The sequence below is a fragment of the Pan troglodytes genome, chromosome 7 (assembly GCF_028858775.2).
Source record: "Pan troglodytes isolate AG18354 chromosome 7, NHGRI_mPanTro3-v2.0_pri, whole genome shotgun sequence".
NCBI lineage: Eukaryota > Metazoa > Chordata > Mammalia > Primates > Hominidae > Pan > Pan troglodytes.
Genome location: NC_072405.2, coordinates 92,909,698 through 92,932,423, shown reverse-complemented (window position 1 = coordinate 92,932,423; position 22,726 = coordinate 92,909,698). Strand labels below are relative to the sequence as shown.

At 34.3% G+C, this 22,726-nt stretch overlaps 1 protein-coding gene across 30 annotated transcripts in view; it reads right to left on the bottom strand.

Annotated features, from left to right (window-relative positions):
• Window positions 1–22,726, bottom strand: part of RALYL (RALY RNA binding protein like) — a 730,553-nt gene that overhangs the window by 640,856 nt on the left and 66,971 nt on the right. Inside the window, exon 1 of one of the 30 annotated variants that reach the window (XM_054656848.2) lies at window positions 17,488–22,566. The exons of the other annotated variants lie outside the window; for them this stretch is intronic. Within the exon in view, the coding sequence (XP_054512823.1) occupies window positions 17,488–17,620 (133 nt within the window). The 5' untranslated portion in view covers window positions 17,621–22,566. Of the gene's footprint in view, window positions 1–17,487; window positions 22,567–22,726 lie in introns of those variants that run through there. 30 annotated transcript variants of the gene reach the window in all.

The window sequence follows — 22,726 nt, the reverse complement described above, 5'->3', positions numbered from 1 at the left end:
CTGTGGAATGAAGAAACCATCCTATTGTATCCTGGTTCCAGAAAATGTCAACTTTTTCTAATTAACTGCCCTAGTTGTGAGTCTGAACTTATCAAGCAAAGTGCTAATTTTTATGTATTTTATGAGCCATTCATACGGGCTGACATTCTTGACTTTGCCATTGCTATTACCTAAAATATACCAAGGTATTTCATTATGACTGATAAATGAAATTGCCATTTTACTTGCTATATAGTTCTGTTATCAGTACTAAAATTATTACATGTATGCTAGTATCCTGGCCCATGTGACAATGATATTTGTCATCCTGCTGACAAAGTCAAGTTTCTCAGCCAGATATTCCATCACAGTAAGTTTACCAAGTTAAAAAATGCCACTTTCTGAAATCTTGCAGGTAGCAGCAGCCTGCTAGTCTTCTCTCCAGATGGATGCTTTTCCTTTCAATGTCTCTCTTTCAATTAAACATGTACACACTTGGCCAGGTGCAGTGGCTTACGCCTGTAATCCCAGCACTTTGGGAGACTCAGGTGGGTGGATCACCTGAGGTCAGGAGTTCAAGACCAGCCTGGCCAACATGATGAAACCCCATCTCTACTAAAAATACAAAAAATTAGCTGGGCATAGTGGTGGGCGCCTGTATTCCCAGCTACTCAGGAGGCTGAGGCAGGAGAATCGCTTGAACCTGGGAGGTGGAGGTTGCAGTGAGCTGAGATCAAGCCATTGCACTACAGCCTGGGCAACAATAGTGAAACTCCATCTCCAAAAAAACAAAAATAAAACAAAACAAAGAACCAAAAAAAACATGTACACACTTTTCCTACTAAAAACAGAAAATAATCTTAGAATAATCTCATTATGGTGGTAGCCTAATAATTGTTTAAAGCTCTACTAAGGTAATTTACTACCAGAAAATTCATCTATTTTAAGCACACAATTCAATTTTAGTACCATTATATAGTTGTGCAATAATTATCACAATACAATTTTAAAATTATTTCATAACTCCCCAAATTGCATTATGCCCATTTGCAGCCTTTCCCCACTCCTCTTCCCAGCACAGATCTGCTTTCTGTCCCTATAGCTTTGCCTTTTCTAAAACTTCCAGATAAGTGGAATAGTGTACTATGTAGTCTTTTGTGTCTAGCACCTTCTGTTTGGCATAATACTTTTGAGATCATTCATGTTGTTGCATGTGTCAGTGATTCATTCCATTTACTGCTGGGTAGTAGTCCATCATATGGATACACCATATTTATTCACCCATTCACAAGATGATGGCCATTTAGGTTTATTCAATTTACCTATAAGATGCTTGTGTGCACATGTGTTTTCATTTATCTTACCTAGATACTAGAAATGTAACTGCTGGATAGAATGTTAAAACACACACACACACACACAACTATTTTCTAAAGTGGCTACTAGATGCAAACTATCCCCAATACTGCATGAGGGTCCTAGTTTCCCCACATGCTCACCTATACTTGGTATTCAATTTTAGCAATTTTCATGGGTTTGTAGTTGTAACTCATTGTGAATTTAATATGTGTATTTCCTAATGCCTAATGATGTTGAGTATACTTTATGTGCTTGTTTGCCATTTGTATATTTTTGTTAGGTCTATTCAAATATTTTTCCTATTTTTAAATTGTGTTGTCTTTTTGTATTTTAGTGGCAATTCTTCTTCACCTGTTTTTTTTTTTAAATGTCTGTTATCAGATACACATTTTGAAAATGTTTCATTTCACTCTAGCTTGTTTTTATTTTCTTGGTGGTATCTTGTAAAGAGCAAATATTTTTAATTTGATAAAGTTCTATTTGCCATTTTTACACCTTCTTGTCCTTAAAAAAATCCGTAATTTGCAGATTACAAATATTCTCTACGTTTTAAGAATTTCATAATTTTAGTTCCTGAATTCATGTCTTTTAGATGTTATTGCACATGGGATTCCATTTGACTCCTCTGACTTCTAATGATTTATGCTGACACTGGAATATCCCATGAGATCCCTTAATCTACCACTAAGTTCATCTATTCACTATAACTTGTTAGACTCAGAACAAAATTAACTTTAAATTTTTAACATTTACTTACCTATTGGCAACATTTTAAGAAATGTGTAAGAAATTTATTTCACTTCCCCATTTTTAATATTAGAAAGTAGGAATAAAAAGTGTGGAATAAAACATGCAGTATAAATATTATAGTGTCACAGTGTCATCCTTAGGACAGTACACTGTGTAATAATGTTTTATAGAAAGATATGTGAAAATTATACATACATACACACACACACACACACACACGAATTTCATGTCACTGGTTAATCGAAACCTCAAGCCAGAAGTTTCCTCATGTTGCACTCCTTTGGACATAAGAATCTCCTTACAGCTCTTCTGTCAGTATTCTCCCCCTTTTTCCTGAATAATTACTTTGAAGATCTTTGTTTACAAATGCATCTTAAACTCTGTTCTAATCTATATTTGCCTTTGTCTTGTGTGTGTTATCAAAAACCTTTCAAGGAGCACCTCTGAAGCTTGTATCTTATAATGCGTTCCACCATCACCACGTCCCTTGACCATTATTTGTGCTCCTTCTTCCTTCCCACAGAGTGACTTGTTTTTACTTTCCTGTCATTGATCACAATGCACATCTTAGAGGTGGTCCTGGTATGTGCAAGTGTAAAAGACAATTTGTTCTTTGGATTTGTTAAGAACTGGGCTGTAATGATTTAATCCGTTGCTGGTGAGCACTCAATCCTGCCTTCATGCAGTACTGCTCACGTGATGCCAACATTCTGCTTGTGGCTTTTGTCCACAGCAGTGTTATTATGAACAATAAGGAGATGTCTACTATAATTGAGGCATTCCAACAGTAAAATTATACAATCAGAAACTAGTTCTTTACCCTAATTTACTCTTTAAAATTTTGGAAATGTTAAAGATAAACATTTCTACTATAATTTTAAAATATTAATAATCAAATAATGAGTTTCAACTAAACTTCTATATTATTAGTTTTAAATACATTTTCTAATAATATATTTGGATTTTTTTCCTATGATCCACAATATTAGAACCTATTTCTCCTAGGAAATATTTATAAAAACAGAAAAAATATTAACCATACATACAGTATTATATCACAAACACTCAGAGTTGATGATCTTTCTTAAGAATTATACTTAGATTTTCTACACATTACATACATTACTGAAGCCACTTTGATATTTCTCAGCCATTGAAAATCAGTCTGAATGATTCATTAAACTTAATGGGCAGTGTTTTCCTGTCATTGACAGCATATGGTTTATAATTCCTAAAGAACTTAAAATAGATAATGGAATTGAAACTGAAAGAACAGAGAGCCAAAACAAAGTAGGTTTAAATCAGACAACAAATAATATATTTCACAAGATATAATCATTAATTATAAAGTAAAAATTCTACCTCTGATTCATAATCTGTATTCATAATAGGAGACCTGCATCCCACATTTGTCAATCACTCCCACTAAGACTTCTGTTGAATAATGCAATTGCTTACTAAAGCATTCAGTGTGCCATGGCACTAGTGGCCACCAGTCCATAAATTTCAAATTAATTAGTTGGTAATTTAATCTATACTCACCACTATAATTCTAGTATCATTATGCAGTTGAGTCATTCTTTCCCATATTAATTATATAATTTCAATAGTGTAAAATAAGAGGTATTGCTCTTGAAAGACCTAAAATATTTAGAAAAATAATGAATTACAAGCTCATTACCTGAAAAGAAGCAACACTAGAAGTTTATTACATCTGTAAATGCAATGTGATTTCATCATTTATGCTCAGTACTTACTACTCAGTACTCTTTTATCTTCTAGATCTATCATATTTAGTAGTGGGCATGTTATAGTGACTTTTAAAAATACCCTTAATTTGACTGTATATGCTAGTAGATTATCGCATAACATTCAAGTTTTTAAAATTATTTCTCATATATGATATGCTTCCCTTGCCTTACGGGAACTTATATTCCAAAGAATGAACATTTATTAAATACGGGATACCAAAAGACCCATGCAGTTTTCTTACTTACTTCAGAAGGCTACAGCACATGGCAGCTATTAATACTTTGTTATAGAAATTGCTTGAATGGACTAGATAAAACAATCACTCTCAGTAGAAAGGAGTAACCCTAAAATGACCTCTGTCTCCATTTGTACCTCCAATTAATATTGAAAATGGTAGCTATACTATAATGTAGTTCCGTGTATCTTAACTAATTTGTAAAAGAGGTATTTCTGTGTTTTGGTGAAACAGAAATTCCAAGTAATACAATAAACTACACAATAATGCAATTATTACTCTTTCTTATTAATATTACTATTTATTATGTGATTTGACTTGATTTGACTTTAGACTGAGCTTACTCTATTTCCTGAAAACACTAGAATTGAACCTACATATTACATATTAAATTGCCAATGAGTTTTAAAAGTGAAGTCTCTCATGGAGGTGATTTTAAGTATGCAGGTATGACTGAAAAGGGCAGAAGTCAGCTAATGGCCCTCTAAATGGCCCCTATAAATATACGGAATGTTGTCACTGGTTTATGACTGAAACTGTTTCAAGAACCTCTCACTGTGTCTGACTGTCTCGTTGAGTCTCAACCTTGTGAAGCCATTTGCTAAAAAAGATGTAACCTATTTCTGATAGCTTCATGTCATATAGGATTAGCTGTACAGCTCCCAGCCATCACAAATTGTTTATGTTATTCTCAGGGATATTCAAAGTAGTTTTCTTCTATTCTTCATATCAACCATATTGTTTATTACCTATTCTTTAATGACCTGAACAAGTGAAGCAAGTTTAATGTTGGTTAACACTGATAGTCATTTTAGCAAGCATTCAGTAAAATAAAAACAAATGATAGGGTAGCCTAGACTGCCTGATACTGAATCTAGCATAGTCAAAGTTCTTGGAATTCTCTCTGCTTTGATTTCAATTGCAGTGATAGGATTTATATAAACTCTGCTTTAAAAACAACAACAACAAAAAAACACCTCTCAATTCTTGTGCCCAAACTTTAAACTATTTTAGACCAATCAAGGATTTTATAAGGTATTGGATCCAGCGCAGAGATGTCTGTAAAACATTCAACTAATAAACAGTTTGTTTTTTTGGCTGTAGTTCTCTGGGTCTGCTGAAAGGGTGTGGCTTTCTTGGTAGCAGATAGTTTTAAATGGTATTCCAGGCAGGAGAAAAAGAACTTAACATAGGCAAGACATGGCGTAACATAGGCAGAAGAGTGCTTGACTTGAGGTAAATATTTAGTAAACATTATTTGAGTGATAGTTCTGTGTGCACCGTTATGAATACAGCAAAAAATAAGGATAAGGTCCTACCATCAAAGAACTTATAATTTGCTTAAGGAAATGTAACAAAAGGAGGTAATAATTAAAACACAATATACAATTTCAATAAGAATGAAAGATCATGAGTCTCATCAGCCAATTCACGGTTAAGTTCATCAATGCATGCTTCAGGTGTTAGAGGCTTCTGGAGTTTACAATCGGGATCAAAATGTTTAATATTTGAAGTGGATATTTTGAGGGATTCTCAGGAAAATAAAGGCATCCTAAAACTCATAGATCACTATGAAATAATTTTTCTTTCTTATTTGAAAGAGGAAAAGAATAGATTTTGGTCATTTTCCTTTAGCAAGACTGCCAAGCAAGATCACTCTGCCCTTTCCTGTTAAGATTCCTGCAGATCTGCTCTGGGAGTGAATAATGAGCACATCGGCTGCTTAAGTCCTCATGTTTATACTCTCTCTCAGTATAAGTCCCTGAATACTCATCAGGGAGATAGGTATCCCTTTGTTTCTCACATCAATTTAAAGGACTGGCATTTACCTACTGAGGTTGTAATTTGATTTCACCAGGAACTCTCAATCTCTGTCTAGGAAAAGTAATGAAAAACAAAGGGTCAAAACACCCCTTGCCAGAGGGCTAGCCTGATCTGTCTGACCCAGCTGTGAAGTCTAGGATAGTTTGATATTTGCAGATTCCTGCCTTCAGGACTAAACAGGAAAATGATTTTGGAAAAATCGAAATACTATCTGACATTACATTTCATAGGGAAGAAAGGAAACATGATTTCATTGGTCTCATTCTCTTGGAGCTCTGAAGTTTCCTTTTCATTGTTATTAAGATAATAGGAGCATAATCTATTCCAGGGGCAAAACGTTTGCTAATTTGAAAGACACTAAACAAAAGAGAACTAGGGTTTGAATTCCCAAAGTATGCCAGGAAGTAAATACATTGAAGGTGAGAGGAACGAGACAGGCAAAAAAAAAAATCACACTGGCAAAAAACCAAGAGGTATATTTGGGGAATTCTGAAGGAGCCAAGTTGGCTAGGTAAGATGATTTCTGTAGAAATATACTGAGATATGAGACATAATAAATGTAAGTTGAAACCAGGCTGCAGAGTACCTTGAAAGCTATACCACAGAGGAGGCTATTAACATCAAGGAATCATCTAAAGTTCTTGACTTGGGAAGCAACAAGTTCAAAAGGAGTTTTAAAAAATTTATTTAAAACGAGGCTCATGTACTTAGCAAGTCAAGATGTGATGAGCCCAGGATTAGGACTGTGGGTACAGGAAAGGAAAGAAAGGGATGAATATGAGAATTGGAACTACTCAAATATTGCAATATCTCATTTTGATAAAAAATTATAGGTTTGTGTATAGAAGGTGGTGAGTGACAGATTCAGGAACGATTAGGTAAAGGATGGTACTATCAAACCAATCACAGAGTTATCAGCTGCCTGAACCATCACTGTGATGGGGTATATGCTGCTATTGCAAATTAACCACAAATTTAGTGTTTTAAACAGTCCAAGTTTTTTATTTTACAGTATATCACAGTCTGACATTGGTTTCATCAGGCTAAAATCAGTTTCACATGGCTGTGTTCCTTTCGGGTGGCTCTAGAGAAGCATCACTTTCCTTAATCATCAGGTTACTGGTAGGATTCACTTCCATCTGGGTGTAGCACTGAGGTCCCTGTCTCCTTCCTGGCTGTCAGCTGAGGGCCTGTCCCAGCTTTTAGATGCCACCCACCATTCCTTGCCTCAGGGCCCTTTCCTGCATCTAGAAAGCCAGTAACGGCAGGTTGGGTATCTCTCACAGTTGGAATTGTTCTTCCCTCTGTCATAGTATCTCTTTCTGGCCACAACTGGAAAGATTATCTACATGAAGGACTCATGTGATTCATCTGAGCCCACCTGTGTAGTCCAGGATAATTTACCCATCTCAACGTCCATATCCTTAATCAGATCTTCAAATTACCTTTTGTATGTAAGGTGGCATTCACAGGTTCTGAGGATTAGGGTACAGACAACTTTAGGGGGCTGTTAATATGTGTACACCAACAAGGACTATGAAAAAGATTATCTTTCTCTAGAAAAAGAAAAGAGGCAGATTAGGGCAGGCTTTACAAGCGCATCTAGCTCATGACAGCACTTTTGCTTATGCAGTTCCCCCTAATCTAGAACACATCAGACTAGTCATTAGCATTCAGATCTAATCTGACTGCCTTTAATACTTTTTCTAACAACTTGAGATCATATTAGCTCCTTCGTTCTCTAACTACATGTTAAATTTTAGACATTACCACAGTTTTCCTACATCATGTAAATCAATTCATTCAATAATCCATTCATTCAACAATACTGAGGTTTTGTTAAAGAAACTACTGAAGATATAAGAGTTATAAAGATAAACATCAGTCATTGTTGATTTCAAGAGCTCACATATTTCATGAGTTTTAATTTTATCTCCTCAATTAAAATGTTAGTCTCTTGAAGAGAGAATCATACCTTTGGTGTTTCAGCAGTATACTAAACCAAGGTACAATTATATGACTGATCAATTACTAAGAATTTAAAAAATCTAATTAAACTAAAGAGCTTCTGCACAGCCAAAGAAACTATCATCAGAGTGAACAGACAACTAACAGAGTAGGAGAAAATCTTTGCAATCTATTTATGCAACAAAGGCCTAATATCCAGAATCTACAAGGAACTCAAACAAATTTACAAAAAAAAAAAAAAAAAAAAACCATTAAAAAGTGGGCAAAGGACACAGACACATCTCAAGTGACATTCATGCAACCACGAAACATATGAAAAAAGCTCAACATCACTGATCATTAGAGAAATACAAATAAAAACCACAATGAGACACGATCTCACACCAGTCAGAATGGCCATTATTAAAAAGCCAAGAAACAACAGATGCTGGTGAGGTGGTGGAGAAATAGGAATGCTTTTACACTGTTAGTGGGAGTGTAAATTAGTTCAACCATTTTGGAAGATAATGTGGCAATTCCTCAAGGACCTAGCACCAGAAAGAAATACTATCTGACCCAGCAATTCCATTATTGGATACATACCCAAAGGAATATAAATCATTCTATTACAAAGATACATGCACGCATATGTTCACTGCAGCACTATTCACAATAGCAAGGACAAGGAATCAACCCAAATGCCCATCAATGATAGAATGGATAAAGAAAATGTGGTACATATATACCATGGAATACTATGCAACCATAAAAAAGAATGAGATCATGTCCTTTGCAGGGACATGGATGAAGCTGGAAGCCATTATCCTCAACAAACTAATGCAGGAATAGAAAACCAAACACCACATGTTCTCACTTATAAGTGGGAGATGAACAATGAGATCACATGGACACAGGGAGAGGAACAACCCACACTTGGGCCTGTTGTGTCGGGGTGAGGTCGGGGAAGGATAGAGTATTAGGAGAAATAGCTAATAGATGCTGAGCTTAATACCTGAGGTGATGGGTTCATAGGTGCAGCAAACCATTATGGCACACGTTAACCTATGTAACAAACCTGCACATCCTGCACATGTACCCCAGCACTAAAAATAAAAATGAAAAATAAAAAATAAAAAATCCGTCTTCAATACTAACCTAATAGATTAACCTTTGGTTAACAACTACAGATTTTTAACCACAATAATTATTTAAATTGCATTCAGAATGAGGGAATTTGCATTTTTACTATATAGATTTTTTATACATTATACTTCACCTCATTCTGAAAGTAACTTGTCATGTCACAACATACAAGTAATAGAAACTTGCTATTTTTTAATGTTGTAACACTTCCTGTTGTGTAAGTCAACACATTAACTCTTACACATGGGAAGTTTTCTGTCAAAATACTTCAAGTATGACAGACAACTGTTCTATGGTTATGAGTAATAAACTGAGAAATTTGAGGTAAATCAATACATGAGTCCCAGGCATTTTAGTATCAAAGAAAGCATTTAATACAGGAGGCAAATATTTACTTAGAACTTTGAAGACCAAAATTTCACACTTTTCCCAATTAATAATAGCTAATCTTTATTTTATTTGCATATATTCATAAGGTATAAGTGGAATTTTGCTATATTGATATATTGCATTTTGGAGAAGTCAAGATAGCATATTTTAAAACAGTCTGTGGCTGATCAAATTACAGCTAGAAACACTAGACTTAGTTCAATAATGAAATTTAATCTTGTTATTAAAAAACTAGAGACACTTCTCAACAGGTACCTTTCCAATTGATTTGACCATTACCTTTAGCTAGAGGCATATTTTACAGTGACCAACCACACATAGATGTATAAAAGTGAAACAAAATCTTCATGAAATAAAATCTACTCTTTACTGCACACCTATGTATTCTACTATTCTTCACTCTAATCTATTTTAGTCAATTTGATTCCTTTTTGGTAATGCCAAGTTTAACCAACAAAGTTGATTTCATGACCCATTAATAGATCACCAACAGGTTGGACAACTCTAGTTGCAGAATATTCTATATAATTCACCTAAGAATGTAAAAACATTATTTCTATGTATCAAAAGTCTATAAAAGTAATTCAGGCCAGTTATTTTACAGAACAGGATAGGACAATGTGTTAAATTATATGTAAATGTATTATCATTCATTATAAAACATTTATAAAAAACAATAAATTATAGTTTTATTCACTTTTTATTTACAGAAATGCTCAACAGATTAGAATTTTATTCAATAATTATCATTTGGCATCTCCAGAAAAAGAAACTATAAACATTTTGATAACACATTGAAAGATTGTCTGTTTTCAGTTTAGATTTGTAAATAGTCTTTGCACATAAGTAAACTTGAAATGTTATTTTGAGTCTCCATTGTGAATCAGAACAAACACTCTTATGCATATAAAAACCATGATTTAAAAAAAAGTGCACTATATTTTTCCACTCGTGAAATAACACAGTTGCCAGAATGAAATGTTAAATCAGAGAACTAGGCTTTAAACACTAAAATTAATAACATCTACCAACAGAAAACATATCAAAAACCCCTGTTCTGGAACCATGACTCCACATTCACTGGTGTCATACAAATTTCTATCAACAGAACAGAGCTGAATTTATTGCCATGAGAATATTCTGAGTATGGTAGTGATGTAGAAGAACATTTTTTATATAATTTTGAGTTTAGTAAGTGATGACACAAAATTTCCTCTGTCAAATGTCTTTATTATGTGAAGTCTATTGCAAGGCAATTGAGCAATAGTGAATTTTATTTTTTTAAATTATGAAATCTGAATTAATGTGATGAACTTCAAAAATGCAGCTTAAAGTTTTTAAGATATACATCTTAAAAACACTAAGATTGCTATTCTAATTCCATATCACAAATAAAGTAATAAAACATATTAAAAATAAAATTTGCATGCATTGATTGTCTAGAAAATGAATATCAAGGTAAAATTAATAAAAGCAAGCTCAGATGATTTGGATTCATATTGAAAGCCATATATTCAGATTTCAAAATAGTGTTCTATAGAAAAAAAACTGAACATTTGTTAAATATTTATATCAGTCCATTCTCATGCTGCTATAAAGAACGGCCTGAGACTGGGTAAGGAAAGAGGTTTAATTGACTCACGGTTTTGCAGGGCTGGGGAGGCCTTAGGAAACATACAATCATGGCAGAAGGGGAAGCAAACATGTCCTTCTTCATACGGTAGATGCAAGGAGAAGTGCAGTGCAAAAGGGAGAAGCCCGTTGTAAAACCACCAGATCTCCTGAGAGCTTACTATAAGGAGGAAAGGATGGGAGAAACCGCCCCCATGATTCTATTATCTCCACCTGGTCCCTTCCACCACACGTGGGGATTATGGGAACTACAATTAAAGATGAGATTTTTGTGGCGACACAGCCAAACTCTATCAATATTGATAAGAAGTGGTAAAAGCAAATGCAATTCATGATTTTGCTGAGATAATTTTTAACTAAATCAGATATTTTTAAAGGAATCTTAAAAATTAATTCCACCTGAATAAAACTTAGGAATTAATCAAAGAGTAAATTATCAAAAAAAAAAACCTGTAAATAACTACTGTAGTTACACAAAGTTAGTGGGACAAAGCATATTTAAACATAATTAAGTATCTTAAGGCAGCAAAAACAGTTAAACAATAAATATATAGATCATAAAAATTCAAGATCCCAAAATTGTCATCTGCCACTTATCAGAAAATGTTTATCACACTCAAAATTACAAAAATTGCTACATAAATGGTAAAGCATAACTGTAACAACAGAATTAATCACAAATTGGTTTACTCCAAGAAATTTGGTGTTTTAGGGCTTTTAATCAACATATACAAGAGAAACACCATTCATATGATTTTTAGGTAACTGGTTCTATGATCTTGAAAATTAGCAATGCTGTTCCAGAACTCACATCTTTCTCTCTGAATGTTACTGTTTTCCTGGTAGGTCACGGTAATAGGCTACATGCAACTATGGTCACCAACAGTGGCCACCATCAATTCTCCTTACCCCTTTCATGCATATTGCTCCTCTCTTCAAAAGGCAACTTCTCCTCTTTAATTTGAGCTGGGCTAGTGACTTGACTTGCTGTGATCAAGAGAACGTGACTAAAGTGACATTCCTGTACTTCAGAGTCTGAGCCTTAATCAGGCTGGCAGCTTCCATGTTCTCTCTCTGAGAACTTGGCACAAACTAGCTGTCTGAGCAGGCCACATAGAGGAGAACTAAGGGGCTTCAGCTGACACCACAGCCCGACCACCAGCTGACTTGTAGCTGCACGAGCGATCACACCTGAGACCACTCTAAGTGGTCTTGTTCCTGGGACAGGAACAATAAATACACATCATCATGAGAAAAAATAATTGCCAGTGTGTTAAGCCACTAAATTTTAAGGCAGTTTCTATTTTTTTCTTCCAGCTTTTATTTTAGGTTCTGGAGGCACATGTGCAGCTTTGTTTCATGGGTAAATTGCATGTTTCTGGGGCTAATGTGGTTTCTTTTACAGAAAAAAGTATCAGAAATAATCAGTTAACTTTTCTCACATGGTCTTAACTCTTCTTCAGGAAATATCTAACTTGTAAGTGCAATCCTTCTTGTATAGCTGCCAGACCAGACCCAGATAGACCATAATAAAATAAAATACACAGTCAGTTTTTAATGCAAGCCAGAATGACTCTTCTGTATCTTTAGCCTTTCCAGGGAATACAGTGAACTCAGATATCCCTGCTAAATCTGATGAGTAAATTGCAACAGTCTGGTCTCCGTTCTTGGGGATCCTGAAAGGGAACGCAGCGTGTGTATTCACGAGCTTCCATCACACAACCAGACTGCTGAAACACACAGCATGTTATCACTGCTTTTTTTAGGGACTAAGTTTTATATTATACACTTTTCTGTTGTTTTTCTGGCTGTTGAGAATCATCAATAAGTATGAAAATTAAAGGTGGGATAAAAAGATAAACAGTAGTTTGATCACAAAAACACAAGGCTGTATACAAGCATAATCAGGAAAAACATTTAATGAATATTTGAATCACTAGGTCCCCCAAAATGTGCAAACTTGATAATTTCAGATAGTCCATCTAAAAAAATTACTAAACTGCCATGAGGAAGATTGTATTCTGGTCTCACATTTAATGCTGAGTATCCCTGTTCAAGTCGCTTAACTTCTTTATGCCTCATTTTACTGAACAATTAGAATGATAATACCTGTCCCTACATACATCACAGGAAATTTGTTCAAATAAATGAGATAACATATATGAAAGTGCTTTTGAAGACTACCTGAGAGGGTAGTTAATAACACAAGAGAAAAATGTAAGGCATGGAATACAGAAGTTGGAGGGGAATTTAGAGGTCAGGTTATGCAACATTTCTTCTGCATTATCATTCACCTTGTGCTTGACCTACATTGTAAAGGCGGGTCATTTCATTTTCAGACAGCTCTAATTATTAGTAATGAGCTTAAATAATCTGTGTCCTTGTCACTTCTGCCCTCTGGCCCTATTTCTTTCCCCCAGAGAACGATGGAACATTTCTATTATACCCCCAGTTCAATTTGGTACAAAAGCATATTGTCAGAAATGAGCTAAGACTTAGGCCACAGACATAAATAACATGTTAGTAAGATGAGGTCTGCGTTCTCACATCCCTTGCAGTCTAGAGGAGACAGACACAAGTATCAACAAATTAATGTCTTTCAATATGGTAAGTCCTAAAACAATAAAGATAGAACAGAAACACAAAGAGAACACAAATAGGGAGTGGTTCACACCTGGGAATATTAAGGAAGTCCTCACAGAGAAGGTATCTCTAGACCTGAACTTTCAAAGACAATGATGGGAATGAGTTTGCGGGAAAATGTTAAAAAGTGACTCTGTGGGGAAAGGCAATACAGTAACAATCATTGAATTATATGCACCCAATATCACCCTGGTAAAAAAATTCTTAAAACGTCTATAGATCTTCTTTACAGCAAATAATCTACTTTCCAACCATTAAAACTACTGTAATTTCTCTGACTGTATTACAATCCTAAGAATGAGAATTAGAAACAATATGCAAAGTCCCAGACATAAATTATAGAAAGAATGCCTTTTTTGATACAATCAAATACTGCAACTTGTTTATTTGGGCAAGGAGGAGGAGTTGTAGAAGCCACTTGTGAGAAAAAAAAAAAGTAATCAAAAGAACACCTAGTTCATCTTCAACTAAGCACTTTAAAGTGTGGCTTCACTAATCTTTCTGCAGGACTGTATTTACTGTTTCAATGTAAATGTAGAATTTAATATCTATTCCTTTAAACTTTCACTTTGTTGACACTGATTCTAGTCAAAATTTACTGAATTCTGATTTTGTCATATATTAATTATACCACTAATTTTTATGATATTTGACATCCTGAGAAACTCACCCATGTTATCTGTGCTCATCTAAATTACTGATGAGACAAACAGATAAAGGAAGAGGACCACAAGCAAACCCCACCACCACAATCCTCCACCTTATTGAACACCTGATAAACAACACTACGTACATGTGGCTACCTCGGCCCCCAGGCTTCAGACACCAAATAAGCTGTTTCCAAGTTCAAGAACTGTATGTCTAGATATCTTCTAGAATTTTCGTGTAGAAACCCAACAAGAACTCTAAATTCAGTAGTCCAAAACTCCTTTTTTATTTCTATTTGTCCCTGAAATATTTTCCTGTTACTATCCAACTTGCTTAAAGGCAGTTTTATCCAAATAGTCTCATCTAGAAATGACAGTTCTTTTTTTCACAAAATAATTTGTTCTTTAAATAGTAAATAAGTTTTAAATATCCACAAACTGATGTTTGTAGCAAACATTTTTGCCTATTTTACATTTTCACTGGGAAAACCAAGCCAATGCAGCTTCAGGAGTCGTACCTTTCCAGTTAGATAGCTTATGCAATCACACAGAGAAAAGATGCTTTGAGTATGACAAGTGTCTGTTGCCTAACGCTCTAGAGTTACTCCTAGCCTGCCAACAACTGGCCACAAACCAGGCATGATGTAATTTCTGACCTGGTTTTAGAAGGCATATGTTAATATCTCCATGACGATGTTGATGAAAATTTGTAACACCAAAAGGTTTTCCTGCTATGAACTTTTAGCATTTTATGGCTGCACCTGGTATTTTGCAGTCCCATTAAGTAATTAAGTGGGCCTTCATTTTCTCAAAGTGTCTTTGCTCTTAAGTATGACCCTTCAACTCCAGGCATAGCCAGTGGTAACTGGAATTTAAGTAGTCAAAAACAATGAAATCCTGCATAAATTTTCTTCTGTAATTATAAGATTCAATAATCTGTGACCTAATGCTCTATAAAGCAATTCATGCTGAAAGTGGGGCTCTACCAACCACCTGAACATTTTCTAATTGCATTTACTGACCAGATGATTCACGCAATCTTTTTCTCAGCAAGTTTATCAAGAATAATTTTTGTTGTAAAAAAATTAACTTTAAAAAAAATCTCTAATTCTCCAAAGTTTATACTCAGAGTAAAAAAACTAATAAATATCCAAAATAATAAATATCTTATCAGTATATTTATTAAACCAATATAAAATCTTGGTTTAATATTTTATATTGGTTTAACGAATATATTATATTTATATCGTGGTTATATTGGTTTAATAAGTATATTAAACCAATATAATAAATATCTGCCATGGCCAGAAATTATCTCATTTAATCCTCAAAATAATAAAATAGATAATATTAGCGAGACACAGAAGAACGTGGGTAAAGTTATGGATCAGGGGACAGAAGCCCGATTCAATTCTTATGCGTGCATTCACCTGTCTGGGTAAATTACTTAACCTCTTTCTACTTCAGTTTCCTAATTTAGAAAGTGAGCATGATCGTTGTGGTACCATTCCCTAGAGTTGTCTGAGAATTAAATAAGTTAATTCATTTAAGGCCCTTAGAATAAGAAAAGTGAATTGAGACACAAAGAGGTTAACTCATTTGTTGAAAGTTACAAAGTCAATAAATAACATTGCCCTGATTCAGACAAATTTCTGTTACCTAAGTCCAGTTCACTTGCTCTACCACAGCTGCATGATGAGCCTACTATTTTAAGGATACAGCCAAGATAAGGACATCAAGTAGTGCCAAAATTACTCTAAAAGTCCTCAGGACAGGAAGTATAACCTTCAGAAATGATTTTATGTCTGGAATGTCTTTTAATGTAAATCATTCTCAGTTGGTACATAGGAAGCCCCTTACCTGCTATTCGATATAAGAACACAACTTGAATTAATGAAAATAGTTAGGTAGCAAAATACAGGTTTTTGCTAGAAAATTAAAAATGTTGTTCAGAAAGTAGAAATGTTATTCTCTGTGTAAGAACATATGTTAAGAGACAAACCTGAATATATTTTTGCATATACATAACTCTACTCTTGCCAGGAATATTTGAAGACTTTATATTAAGACTCAAAACTAGAACAGAAAATGTGGTACACAGAAACAGCTGACAGATGTTGGCAAACAAGCCAGCACATATAACCCTTCCCAACCTCAGAGATAATTATACCCTTCACCAGCAATCAGACATACCCTTTGCAGCTCTGGCCTTCGGTGGACCTGTAATTGTGCAAATTGTTTATTTTACCATCACCCAGATTATTTCATGATACTCTGTCTATGCCTTTCAAAATATTTTTAAATGAAACCTTACTCATAATCATAATAATTTTGCTAAGTGGTATCCTTAGTTATGCTCCTGGTTATAAAAGGGAAAAATATCTTCTAATTTAGTCTACAGTGAAATTATATGCAATATCTCATTCATTCATTCATTTCCATATAATTGGTTTTGAAAAATTTAAATAAATTTTCTGGGGAAAACTCTACATAAGTGCATGTAAACACAGACACAGTCATTTCAGATGTGCAGCTACAATTATGTCATTAGTAATTTATTTTTGCACAAATATTTATTGAGTGTTTATTCTGTGGCAATGTTTGATGAATAGAAAGATAAACAGGGCAAAGTTTCTCCGTGAAAAAGTTCAAGTGATTAAAAAAAATGTCAGACTCTTAAATCTGGATTTCAAATCTCTGCACCCACTGGTCCTGACCGAACTTTCCAGAAAAATTTGCACTAACTTCCATCAATGATCTGAAGCACCAGTTAAAACAGGTTCTTTTGAATTTCCAAATACATCCTGAACTTACCCAGTTCACATATTATTCTAAGGGTTTGAGATGTTTCCCCAAATTCTGTCAATTTAAATTCAATATGTCTTTTAATATTATCTTAACTAATTTTTCCATGATCTTCACCAATCAAAAATAATCTATATTTTTTCAGCACTTTCAAATTACTTTTACATGACATTTCAGACTTTGCAGTGGGTTTGGTAACTCTTACTATAAGAAAGTTCTGTAAAGGCAGAGTCTATATCTAAATTTTTATGTCCTACACATTCTAGCATAGTAGCTTACATATACAAATTATTCTGCAAATATTTACTGAAATAAGTTTTTTTAAATAATTAAGACTTTCAGTTTAAGCACATATCATTTTGTGATACGAAACTGACTTACCCTTCTGATATGGTTTGGCTGTGTCCCAACTCAAAATCTCATTTTGATTGTAACCCCATAATCCCCATAATGCCCAGATGTCAAGGGAGAGACGAGGTGGAGATAATTGGATCATGGAAGCAGTTTCCCCCATGCTGTTCGTGTTGTCATAAGAGCTCACTCACGACATCTGATGGTTTTATGATTGTTTGGTAGTTCCTCCTGCATTCATCATTCTTCCTGCCACCTTGTGAAGCAGGTCCCTTGTTCCCCGTTCGTCTTCAGCCATGATTCTAAGTTTCCTGAAGCTTCCCCAGCCATGGTGAGCTGTGAGTCAATGAAACCTCTTTTTTTTTTTTTTTTTTCATAAATTACCCAGTCTTGGGTAGTTCTTTATAGCAGTGTGAAAACGAACTATTACGCCTTCACTTTTTCATTCCATTTGACACCACCCTCACTCCCACACACACAAACTTTGGCATTCCCACATATTAATTTATAGAACTCAGGAAAATTTTCACAAGCCAAAGGCAATTGGAGCCCTCAGGAAAGATACTCAAGCTAAATCCAAGTAAAGGAAAATTTACTCACCCCTCCTAACATGACATGTCCCAGTGTCAAAGGCACAAGGGTTTCACTGATCACAGGGCTTGCAGATCCCACAGACTTTTATAGAACAGCTAGCCAAGGAGACAAAATTTCATCTTTACTTTCCTTCCATTTGTACTTCTCTGACTACATTATTTGAGGGCAGGCTAGCCAAGTTTCAGAATTGCTTCAGTTAGAGTGGTACCAACAATTTGAACAAGTACCTTTAATATTATAATTTAATCTTATATCTTTAAAGCAAAAAATAGTTTACTGCTTTTTAAAAATATATACAACAGAAGATAAAATTAACTTAGCTAGTGTTGATATTAAAAAGGCAAATAACCTTAGTAATGAGGTAAAAGGAACATGGTCTACTAGAAGTTACAATCTCTGGGAAGTTTATATTTTATGGTTGCTTATAAAGTGGACAATTATTTGGTTTGCCTAAAACTGTGGCGGTCCCCAGGACTTGAGATTTACAGTGCTAAAACCAGTACAGTGCTGAACATATCACGATGCATTTGTCAACCTATTTACAAAAATATGAGAAATAATATTTTCAGCTATTCAGCAACACCAGTTTCCAGATAGACAATATGGATTGAGCTGAAGTGGAGAGGCAATAGTATGTCACATGTTGGAATAAGAGATTGGCAGTAGGCAAGGATGAAGCAATGAAAAACTGTGAGAGTGCTTTTCTGTATCAACAATGTCAGAGGAAGAAATACTGTTTTAAATTATCCAAGCACAAATTCTACTCTACCTAGACAGACAGAGGTAACTGAGAGATTTCCTAATTCAACAGACCTATACCTATGCAAAAACAAGATCCAAAAAGGATGATGTGAATGTTTACCTGTCAACTTCTTTTCTATTTTAAGGTCTGACACAAGAACTGTAACAGCACCCCGGGGGTTGAAGAGCAGGACAATCAGAACCTTTCTCAATCAATTACTATTCAAATAACAGACATGGAAAGTCCTCTTCATTCAACAGTAAATAAAGTAAAATGAGACTACAGGGCCAGGTGCAGTGGCTCACGCCTGTAATCCTAGCACTTTGAGAGGCTGAGGCAGGCGGATCACGAGATTGGGAGATGTAGACCATCCTGGCCAACATGGTGAAACCCCATCTCTACTAAAAAAAATAAAAATAAAAATACAAAAATTAGCCGGGCGTGGTGGCACACACCTATAATCCCAACTACTAGGGAAGCTGAGGCAGGAGAATCGCTTGAACCTGGAAGGTGGAAGTTGAAGTGAGCTGAGATCGCACCACTGCATTCCAGCCTGGGCAACAGAGCGAGATTCTGTCTCAAAAATAAAAATAATAAAAAAAAAAAAGAAACTGCAGAACTACACACAGACACATACACACAAACGCATATTTATAAGAAGGGCAGTAATATTGGTTGAAAGGTATGTATATATCAAATAAAGGGCACAGGCTGTTAAAGAAGTAGTTTTAGTCAACATAAGTACAATGGCAAAAACAAAATCAGAAGCCATACACAAAGTCCTTATGTAGAAAACTAAACCTACAATATAAATGACAAATGAGAAGACTCTCACATCATGCAAGGAAATAAAGCTATGTGGAAGCAAATGAAACATAGGATATTGATGTTCTTAAAGAAAACAGCAGAACACATGGCACAGACACAACATTCAAAAATTAAATAATTTATTTGGAATGCTAACCTTCAAAACTGAAGGGGTTATCAATTATACATCAACTTAATTAAAAACCATCAACAGTTAGGCCTATTTCAGGGATTTTTTTCTAGTTCTTTGAGGATAATGAAAAAAGTCAGGTAGAGAAAAGCAGGTCATGTGCACCAGAAATCACACTTGCCTCAGACTTCTCTTCACCACTAAATGATAAAGATCACACAAGCAATGTCTACAGGAACGCTAGCTATCTGTGACCCTAAATGGCCTGTTGTCATTTCTTTTTTCCATCCAAGCTTAAAAATACATAGTTGAATATGAATGCCTTCAGAATAGGCCTGCGCCTTTGCATCATGCTATAGACTTTACCTATGATCTTACATTAGGCATATTTCACAATTTACATTTCCAGCTTGTACCGTGTAGGCGTTTGTGAGTTTTCTTTAACCTCTAGTTTATGGAGAATTTTATAACTAATTAATATTTAATTTGTGTCTGAAGCAAAATAATTTGATTTCTGATATAATATCTTCATGTAACTCTGAAAAATATATCCAAAAATGAGCACTGGCTACCTATAAATAAAATAAATGATAGTAATAGGGAAGACCTAGTTTATTAAGTGTTGGTAGACTATGTTAAAAACAGTGAAAATGCGGAGGTTTCTCTCAATGTTTGTCACAAATAGGGTGCACCACAAAATGTAATTGTAAAAATTTTGGACTCAAAGATAAAAATATAACGGTTCCATGTTATATAAGGATATATCAACAAAACCTGTGAAACAAGTGAGTTAAGGGCATAGGGGAAGTAAAGAGTACAGATTCCCCCATTTTACATACATTAAGTTGATATAATATCCTCATTAACATTAATAGAGAAATATAGGTTCAAGTATTAAGTAAAGAAACAAACAAACAAAAAACTAAAATGGAACTACCAGGAGAATTTGAAAAGGAAAATAAATCTTTCTAAAACTTCCCCCCAATCATTAGAGAAAAAAAAAAGAAATGAAAATAAATTCCACATATTAAAAGAAAAAAACAAATGTAATAATACACACAAAAAACAAAAGGCACGAATCAAAACAGCAAATATAACAGCCTATCAGCTGTGACAGTAAAAGTCAATGGATTAATGCCCTTATTAAAATACAAATATTTTCAGATTGTGAATAAAAATCAACTATATGCAGTTTTCAAAAACACCATAAAAGAAAATGTCATACAAAGGTAAGGCGAAATGTACACTCAAGGACAAATATATCAATTTCAGACAAAGTGGAATGTTTTTTAATGGGTGTGTTTGTTTAGTATCAGTCTAAATAGACTCTAGACTCTAAAATTAGACAGAACTTGCTTCTTTCAAAAAAAAAATAACAGTTTGCACTGCCAGAAAATGACCGTAATTCAAAAGTGGTGTCAAGGAGACAATTTTATTATGTAAGAGTCAGCATATTTACTATTTGACAATGAAAGTAAATTCCTATCAAAATTTATAATAAATATACTAACAACTTTGTTTCTGTATCCCAAGACAGTATCTTTGCAGAAATAGAATGGAAACTTGATCTGGACAGCAGAATTTCTGAGTCCTCCTCTGAGGTCTACATTTCACAACCTTGATGCTGCAAAAGCCATCATTTAATATGTTATCTGCTTCAGTTTTCTCAATTATGTAAAGAAAATAATAATGCCTTCCCCATCTACATTTATACAAGAGTGTAGGAAGTAAAAAAGGCATTCTCGGTTAAAAATAACTTGTAAATGTTTCTTAGAACTCCTTACCTGTCATGTTGTGTTTTGGAAACACTGTTTCACCATTACTCCTTTTCGAATTTTAAGAACCTATTTAATATTGAAGAATTGGGAACAAATAACTGTGCAAGAAGGAATAAAAATCAACTGACATGCTAAAACTGAGTAGAAGATCAACCCAGGAGATATGGTTCCAAAGTATAACTTTTAGAATACTTACTTTCTAGCCAAAGGTTGAGGGAGTGAAAATGGGGCTGTTTGGTTCTCTTTTTTTATTCATTACACCCTATTTTTCCATTAATTTGCAGATAAATCTTTAGTAAAAGTCTCCAAGAAAGTACATGATAGACTGAAAAGTCACCTTTTTCATACTAAGGAAAATCAGCATTGACTACAGCGTCAATTTTTGCATATAATTTTTTGAAGCAATTCAGCAGCATGTATGTGTTATTTGCTTTCATTTTCTTCTAAGCAAAAATTCACATAATTCTATACTTCTATCTTGAAATTGCCTATAATTAATATACCAATCAAAGTTTTGTCCATAACAATATCAAAAATGGCCATTATGTCTCTGGGTGGTGGACACTTGTAATCCCAGCTACTCAGGAGGCTGAGGCAGAAGAATCGCTTGAACCCAGGAGGCAGAGGTTGCAGTGAGCTGAGATCATGCCACTGCACTCCAGCCTGGGCAATGAGAGCAAAACTCTGTCTCAAAAAAAAAAAAATAAAATAAAATAAAAACGAAACATAACATCTCTGGACTGCATTTCAATATAAATTAAACAAAATATGTATAAAAGAGGAAGACACACCTGAAGCTTTTCTTAGTACCATCTGCTCAGTTGCTCATTGTAATGTGAAGTTCAAAAAGATTTTTTTAAATTTTAGAACACTATTGTGAACCACTGTTTGACTGTCATAATAAAATTTTTGAGTGCTATGAAGCCTCCGTTTCCCTAAAATTAAAAGGCATAAATAGATAATTTAATTTCTAGTTTTCCTTTCTGTATTGTCTCAGCTGTTTAATAAAGCAGGACACTGGATATTGTAATAAATTAATCTGAAACACGAATAAAATTAGAAATCCCATACCAATATTTTTATAAATTTTGGAACATTTTTCAAAATACTTTACTTACTAAAAAAAAAATCACCTTTTTATATCTTCTTGTTATTTTATTATTAATAGCTTGGTTATGTGCGTATAGGAAAAAAAAAAAAACCTTTGAACTCAAAATT